Raw genomic sequence first — 8,587 nt, forward strand, 5'->3', positions numbered from 1 at the left:
TCTCTCTCTCTCTCTCTCTCTCTCTCTCTCTCTCTCTCTCTCTCTCTCTCTCTCTCTTTCTCTCTTGACTGAGGATCTGATTTGGACGCCTTCGCGCGCAGCCTCGTCTTACGTACAATCATTTTCGCGAAGCGAAAACTTTTCTATGACGTAAGCGACGAGATCGCGTACCGTCACCAAAGTCTGAGCGAAGTAGTAACCTGTAGATTTAACGGCGCGGACGAGCTCGTGTCATTTTAACGACGACGAAGTAACTTATATCCGATCGATATACATACACACACACACACACGCAAACGCGCGCGCGTTATACGCAAGTTGGAGGAGAGAAGAAGTTACGCGCGAGAGATATAAAAAGCACACGGGACACCTCCTCCGCACTCTTAAGATGTCGAACACGCGGAAAAAAGATCGAGCCTCATACGTTTTACTCGCCGAACTTGAGGGGAAGGCAACGCGCGTCGAGCGGATCCGAAGGATCCGCCACAGCCACGAGGATCACCGTGTGCGAACTAGCTTGTAAGGAATGCATGATACATACGCTTGTGAAGCGCCCGTTACTGTTAGCGTTATATACGGTTTTTCACGGGCCATTTTATAGCATGGCATCTTAATGTTTAGAGCAGAGTTGTAACAGAGTCATGACGGAGGTGTGCCAAATATCCCGCGAATCGCGGCGAGCAGGGCGACGAGAGCGATCGTCTATTTAAAGGATCGCCGCGGTTGAGATCAACGAGAGAACGAGGATGCCGCGAACGCGGTACAACGAGCCGTTTAATGTAAAAAGGAGTCCTGGTTGTACGCGCTCATACAACCCCGGAATCTCGTCTCATCCGCTCAGTCCGATCGAGTTTCTTTCTTTTCATCCCGATCGCGTAATCGACAGAATAAATATCGTTTTTCAAAAACGATAACAGGAGGGATTTATCCCACGCGAGCGTAAATTGTGGCCAGCTTTGATCTAACAAAATTTTATCGGCGATTTAATTCACGAACTTCCGTCAACGAAGTTACGACTAGGTCAAGTCAGATCGATCGGCCTGAGCTCCCATTAGTAAGTTAGTTCAATCAAACCGGGCCTATGTCGAGGTGTTATTTCGTCGATCACTACCCCTTTCTAGCATCAATGTTTCTTATATTCTGTTTCCCAGAACTGTTTTCAATGTGGTTTCCGCTTGTGCGCTCGCTTTCACAGCGTAACGTCTCAGTTATTCGTAGAGATTAATTTGAAATTATTAACCCTTCGGTGGTATGAAACATTCGATCGGTTTATTCGTCTGAATGCACATTGAGAGAAGAACTTAAAAATTCATTGTACTTTTAAAAAGTTCCCTTCACAATAAATTTGTACAGATACAGGCGTTATATGCGTTCATTTAAGTACACTTTCGCTTCATTTTATTCGTCAGAAACAAAAGGAAATCCTCCTCCAAGTTATTGTCGGCAGAGAGTGACAAAATTGCCACCGAACAGTTAATAATAACAATAAAATAATAATAAATTAGAAGCAAAGGCAATCCTCTCATTCTCAGATAGCACAAGGCGTCCTGGAAATCATTATGAGCGTGTCTGAGATGTTTTTAGAAGGAAGTGTCTTAGAACACTCAAAATCTTGAATACACTCAAAGTGTGGTCTCAAGACACTTTGTGCTAGTTTGATAAAACCACCTACGACACCGAACAATGAAAAAATCATTATTTCCTAGAAGAAACTGTAGACTCACCCCCGTGAGCGTCCGTGAGATTCCATCCTGGTGCTGGAGGAATGATGATAACGATGATGCTGAGACGATGATGGACCGGTGCTCTCTAAGGGCCCTTTCTTTCTTCTTTCATAGATATCCGACTCCATTTGTCACGTCTCCCGCGGCGAGTTTATCGGCACGATACTCGCGACAAATCACACTTCCCCCTCCCCAAACCCTCCCGCGAGTTCTTTTAGCAATAAGTTTTTATAACGACGAGAGTCCGCGATAAGCACACATAGCAAGATCGGCGCGGCACACGCGTTAGTAAGTCCGCACGTTATTGTATATATAATCGTGCACGCGGCGAAACGATTGACGCGAAGTCGAAGAAACGAGAGACTGTCTTGCCGCGATCGCGTCGTAATTGAAGTCCGCGCCGCGTATCGACGTCGAGAATCGCAGCGCGAGCGAGCAAGCGAGCAAGCGAGCGATCGATCGATCGATCGATATCGTTACATCGCTGATCTCAAACGGTTCGCACGAACTGAGGCGCGGGGTGTCGATACTACTCGTAAGTCAGGACACTACGCGAATTATCACGAGAACGAGAGAACTGTTATTGTTATAATGATGAAATAAAAATCGTACGATGAGTAGCAACAGCGTCACGTTCTTTCGCCTCCCTCGTAATACGGAAGTTTGAAGGTCAGCGGACTGAAATTTGACAACATTAATTCCCATTAAGTGTTGTTAAATTCGGGTGAATATTTGCATTAAATCAGTAATTTGATCGGCAGCAATGTGCGAGAGTTCAAAGATCTCATGATAAAAGAAATTGTTCTCGTGATGTAACTAAACACTTACTTAAGTAGTAACGGTGCAACACGCGTCCTGTGACTTTTCAATTTTGGGCGCTTATTTGACGATGCCTCATCACGATAAACGCGAGACACTTTTGGTGTTTTCGGCGATAATTTGGGCACAAAACTCGTCTTCGGCGAGCTGAAATTGCGAGAACGATTCGGACGATTCGTGAAATATTTCTGCCGCGTCGAGAACTGTTATGGTCAGTATTGCCAACTTATGGAGTGCATCAATGTAGGTCGAGACTCACCAAGTTTGTTCGCGTTGAATGCCCCAACGTGCTCCTACTCGCTCCAACGCACTCTGATTGGTTCACGTCACCTCTCGGACCAATCAGAGTGCATTGGAGCGAGTAGGAGCACATTGGGGCATGCGACGCGACAAACCTAGTAAGTCTCCGCACAAGATATCCGTGTCATGTTAAGTCTACGGATTTTTTTGTGCATTGACTTAAGTTTAATTTTACGTACAGATATGGTACTGATATTGCATCGTTAGTATTTAACGTAACGTAACATGTTACAAATGTGCTTGTGCGTTGGCTCTAATGCAGGATTCCACGATCGATGTCCGATATACGACGTCCGATATCCAATAGGAGAACAGCTTTCTAATAGAGAATTCAATTCTCCATTGGAAAACTGTTTTCTTATTGGATATCAGACGTCGGACATCGGACGCGGTGTGAATCCTCCATAAGTGCTCCCTGAATTGCTCGACCTACATTGAATGCACTCCATGAGTGTAAAAATTGACATAACAGTAACGTAAGTATACTGTAAGATCAATTTACGATCGAGTATTCATAAAAATGGCGACCTTACGATTACGGAATAGATCTATTGAAATGAGGACGTTGTCGACTCAACAACGGACTGAATGGTCGCGTTCAGCAGAAAAAGCTGCTTTGCAACTGTTGTAAAATTCGTGAATCTGATTGGTACATGCTCTTGGATCCAACCAAAATTAAAAGCATACTCCAATCAGATTCAAGAATTTTACAACAGTTGCAAAGCAGCTTTCCCTGCTGAACGCAGCCAATGCACGTTCACTACATCGAGTAGTACAACGGTGAGGCAGACTTTTATACTGTCGTAATATAAAAATAACTGCACTGTTCTATCGTCTTAAAGAATAAACACAATAATCTTGAAAGAGTTAACAAAAATAGGAAACGGCTTTATTGTTTGTTTAAAAATGTGGATATCAAATTCGACAATAAATATTTACATGATTTTACTTTGAAATTTGTACGACGAATTTTACAAATTTTTGTGTATCTTTAAATCTTTATCTAGCAAATATTCTACGTATTCTCATATAAATATTAATATCTATTAGATATTAATCATAAATCCTTTCACGTAAACTCTATCTGATTTATCAGTCATGTAATTTCTTTCCTCAATATGAAATCGTGATAAGCGATTTTGCAGTACTTGGAGGCGATTATGAATCTTTTTTTTCAATGCAAATTCTTGAAAAATTTATATTTTCATGTATTTTCAACGTTTTTTACAAGTCACGCTAGAAGAAAGTGAAAGTTCGTGATTCATTCCCTATGCCCTAGGATTCTGTAACTCGTTATTGGAGTTAACGACAGTTTCGTTATCGTTGCGCAGTTTTTTTATGTTATACAACAGTTGCGCAACAATAACAAAACTGTCGTTAACTCCAATAACGAGTTACAGAATAAGGCTACTAGAATACATGATTTTACAAAACGCGAAAACAATTGTAAGGACTGTTGCAACGTGTTGCTAATGATTTCATTTTTAATACAGTGGATATCCAGAATTTAGAGATATTATGTGACAAAAATGGTAAAAAATATACATATTTAACAATGTTCCAATTTATTTTTGCAGATACTTTTATTATGTAAAAGTATTTGTAATTCTGCGTGAACAACAAAAAGCAAACTTTGCAGAAAAATGTCAGCATCTTGCAGACAAAATTTTTAAGTATGGCATTCCTTTAAATTTATAAAATTTGTTTTAGACACGGAAGACTTAAATAATAAGTTTTTGAAGGAGGTTTGAGTCAATTGACATCTAATACACACAATGCACGTCACATCAGTGCACATGAACGAAAGAGGTCAATCGGTTTGAGGTCATTCGCGAATCGAGATATCTTGTAGCTCGACGTCGAAAATGGCGCACATGATCAGATCCAAGTTTTTGCTCTTGTCATTGAAATACGCAAATCGCATCGCACCACGTATTTCTGTACCCTTAAAATATCACCGATTATGTTTTCACACCAGTGGGATCCTCGATGGTATGACATTTATTCAGAAACAGCGACCTTTTCTTAACAATATCAGTCGACTTTTCGAGGTTATTTTGAAAGACATTTGAATTGAAAAAATCTGGATCGTTGGAGTCGTCATGTTCTCGATATAACATAAACATAAATGAGGGTATAAAAAGATTAATATTTTACGCAGTCTTTAATAAATCAATTCTATTATTCCACACACAAACAATGCATTCTTTTTGATTATGCAATCAATTTCTCAATTTTTACTGTCAACAATGGGTGTTCTTAGATCCTCACTGACTTTGACATATGGACATTTGTCATTTCAGTGAAGGGGAAAGAAATGTTGATGCCTTCTTTGTCACCTACTATGGAAACTGGCACTATAGTGAAATGGTTTAAAAAGGAAGGTGATAAGATTGAACCTGGTGATGCTATCGCAGATATTCAAACTGACAAGGCTGTAGTTACAATGGAATTTGAGGATGAGAGTATATTAGCAAAAATAATTGTGAGTACAACTGAGTATAGCAACAAATCATCTGTATTGTAAAAAATGATATACAAACTACACAAGTTATGTTAATTAGATACCTGAAGGAACCAAAGATGTTAAGGTAGGAACTCTGATAGCTCTCACTGTTGAAGTTGACGAGGATTGGAAGACAGTAGAGATGCCAGATGGTGCAACAGCTCCTAAAGCAGCATCTGCTGTTCAACCAACAAGTACACCGGTCGCAAGTCAAGCAGCAGAACCACTACCTGGCCAGTATGAATCTTTAATTAAATATATTAGGTTATAGCTGATTTAAAAGAACACAAGTATAAAATAATTATGACTTTTAGGCAAAATATTCCTATGCCTGCTCTCTCACCAACAATGACAACAGGCACAATTATAAAGTGGCTGAAGCAAGAAGGTGATGAGATACAACCGGGTGACGCATTGGCAGAAATACAGACGGACAAAGCTGTAATGGCTTTTGAATTAGAGGAAGAAGGCGTGCTTGCAAAAATTCTTGTAAATATCCAGCTGTTATTTACATAAGCTTCTCAATATTCCTAAATTATCTTGCTTGTACTAATCTTGTTTTTCAGGTTTCAGAAGGATCTCAAGTAGAAGTAGGGCAGTTAATAGCTATCACGGTTGAGAAAGGAATGGATTGGAAGCAAGCTGTTGTGCCAACAGTGACTAGGCCATCGGCAACAGCAGCAGCACCTGCACCAGTGCCAAGTTCCGCACAAGAACCAGTTGCATCAGCTAGTGCAAAACCACCACCAAGTGGACAGTAAGTACTTCCTTTATTCATTTATTTCTTTTGATCCTTTCTTTCAATACTCTCTACTATTGTCCCTACAATAGCATATTGAGTATATTTTATTAATATTCTTCTAATTATTGTGATGTGTTCCTCAGAGTGTATGGCTTGGCAGTAAAGAGATTATTGGAGGAATACGGTCTCAGTTCTGGTTCAATCAAAGGCACTGGGCGTACAAATCGTCTGTTAAAGGATGACGTGCTTGCATACATCCAAGCGCACAATATTAAGAAAGTCGCACCGAAGACTGGTAAATATAACAATAAATCTGTAATATTTTCCCTTGTTTCCTTGATGTAGTTATATCGTACTCATATTTTTATTTGTTCTTGGCCAGAAGAAGCTCCAAAGACTGCTAAGGCGCGGCCTGCTAGTCCATTGGAGACGCACGTCCCCGCCGGCAAGCCATCACCGTACGAAGACCTTGAGATCTCCAACATTCGTGGTATTATCGCCAAACGGCTTGGAGAATCCAAGGTACGAAAATATTTTACGACACTTTGCATAACGAAAAAAAGATTTATCTAATTTTTTATTTAATTTAATGAATTTTATTTTTTTCTAGAGTACCATACCGCATTCTTATGCGGCTATAGACATTAATATCGATAAATTGATGGAGCTTCGCGGAAAACTGAAGACTGAGGATATTAATGTTTCGATTAACGATTTTGTCACCAAAGCTGTCGCTTATGCGCTTGTTGAGTGTCCTGACATAAACACGTTGTATCAAAACGAACAAGTCAGAATGATTAACTCATCTAATGTTAATTTGATCGTGCAAAAGCACATTATTTAATTACAATACAAATGGCCGATTATTTTCAGGTAGTTCGAGTTCCAAAAGTCGATGTGTCTGTAGCAGTAGCAACGCCGGCAGGCCTTATCACTCCGATAATATTTGATACTGTTGCTAAGAGCTTAACGGATATCTCTAAAAGCATCCGAGAATTAGCCGAGAAGGCGAGGAAAAATCAGCTGAAGCCTCACGAATTCCAAGGAGGCACATTCACGTAAGTCTCAACTGAAAAATACGTAAAATTAAATGACAAAGAAGCAAATATGTCAACAAATGTGTGAATCTTCATGTTGTAGAATCTCAAATCTAGGAATGTTCGGAATTAAAGAGTTCTGTGCTATTATAAATCCGCCCCAAACTGCTATTCTTGCTGTAGGCTCTGGACGTGAAGAATTAGGTAATATTTTAAGAAAAAATGTTCTATCGCCGTAATAACAATAATAATGACAAGATAATGATATCCTTATGTTTCCGCAGACTCTTCGTTGACTAAAGTGACAAGAATGACGGTGAAGTTATCGTACGACAGGCGAGCGATCGACGAGGATCAAGCTGCTGACTTTTTGGCTGTCCTAAGATCTATGCTACAAGATCCCAGTTTCCTAGCTGCCGGAAAAATACCGGCACTCAGGTACAAGCGTGATATTTATTAATATGTTTTTAACGAAACAGCGGGTATCCTGCGTTTATTGCAAAAACAGCTTGATTTCTCGTTTGATCGGTAGTTTGATTGTTTGAGAGGTAGATATCATCCTTCTTTTTTCTTTTTATGTAACATTGTTGTTTTCCGTCCTGGAAGGTAGAATTTGCAGAAAAGCTCGATGTCGACAGGCTTGTATAATTATACAGTATTAACAACAATGTCGTCACGAAGCTATGCTGAGTCTACCTAAATGATTAGCTGTTTTTGTAATAAATGGGGAGATCGATTTTAGTTCACGTGATTCTTTTACGTACCACATACGTTGTCAGAACTAAAAAAAAAAAGAAAACATGATTTATACGACACTTATTGAAACTAATGCTGTACGTTGTTGCTGTTGTCAAAGTTTAACTAGTGAGAAAGTAATTTTTATATATCTATACTGTCGCCAAAGATACTTACCGCGAACGATATTACATTTTTAACACCGATTACTGGGAGAATACAATTCAAACTGCCAAAAAGTATATAAATACAGAGATGGCGCATTTCTAAAGAGATACACGTATACTAAACGTATACTAAATCTGTGATTCTCAACGTTAAATCTGTGATTCTTATTCAACGATTTAACTGTACAATTAATCGAAATCGTTAAGATTAAAAGGCTCGAGAAAACGGAGAATAAGAATGTTTATTACTGTATATTTAGAATTTTGTAAATAATTAGAGCGTTTTAATAAATATGCATTAGTTTTCTTTTATAAATATGTGGCAACTTTGTAAGTTACAAAGGTAACGTGTACTTTCTCTAAATTTACAAAAATCTTCATCGTATCGTCGCGACGGCTGTTTCAAACGACTAGTCTTCGTTACGTACATTAAAAATTTGTTTAAAATTAATCAGATAACACACACACGGTAGTCTCCTGATCGATAAGTTATTAATTTGAGATGTAATACATAATATATAATTCAATTGTACATAATCTGATGTATTTCTAATAAT

General features: G+C 39.1%; 2 protein-coding genes across 5 annotated transcripts in view; both read left to right on the plus strand.

The window, feature by feature from the left end:
- The window catches only part of LOC116853981, a 191,757-nt gene extending 189,413 nt beyond the window's left edge, over window positions 1-2,344 (plus strand). Inside the window, exon 29 of the mRNA XM_032835396.1 lies at window positions 1,707-2,344. Coding sequence (XP_032691287.1) covers window positions 1,707-1,732 — 26 coding nt within the window. The 3' untranslated portion in view covers window positions 1,733-2,344. The remainder of the gene's footprint in view (window positions 1-1,706) is intronic.
- A 2,209-nt stretch (window positions 2,345-4,553) lies between these two features.
- On the plus strand, window positions 4,554-8,562 carry LOC116853893 (dihydrolipoyllysine-residue acetyltransferase component of pyruvate dehydrogenase complex, mitochondrial-like). 4 transcript variants are annotated; one of them, XM_032835214.1, is made up of 11 exons: window positions 4,554-4,835; window positions 5,147-5,328; window positions 5,408-5,586; window positions 5,664-5,838; window positions 5,916-6,106; window positions 6,235-6,386; window positions 6,477-6,613; window positions 6,702-6,878; window positions 6,965-7,149; window positions 7,232-7,332; window positions 7,413-8,562. In XM_032835214.1, exons 1-11 carry the CDS (start codon window positions 4,709-4,711, stop codon window positions 7,586-7,588), a joined length of 1,782 nt encoding a protein of 593 aa, XP_032691105.1. In that variant the 5' UTR covers window positions 4,554-4,708; the 3' UTR covers window positions 7,589-8,562. The 4 variants fall into 4 exon arrangements, with proteins under 4 accessions (XP_032691105.1, XP_032691104.1, XP_032691107.1 ...); XM_032835213.1 differs by having other exon boundaries at window positions 4,557-4,835; window positions 6,474-6,613; XM_032835216.1 differs by having other exon boundaries at window positions 4,828-4,977; window positions 6,474-6,613.
- The last annotated feature ends 25 nt before the right edge of the window (window positions 8,563-8,587 follow it).

Source organism: Odontomachus brunneus, unplaced genomic scaffold (assembly GCF_010583005.1).
Source record: "Odontomachus brunneus isolate Ranch 3 - 2012 unplaced genomic scaffold, Obru_v1 Obru_scaffold_007, whole genome shotgun sequence".
NCBI classification, from domain to species: domain Eukaryota; kingdom Metazoa; phylum Arthropoda; class Insecta; order Hymenoptera; family Formicidae; genus Odontomachus; species Odontomachus brunneus.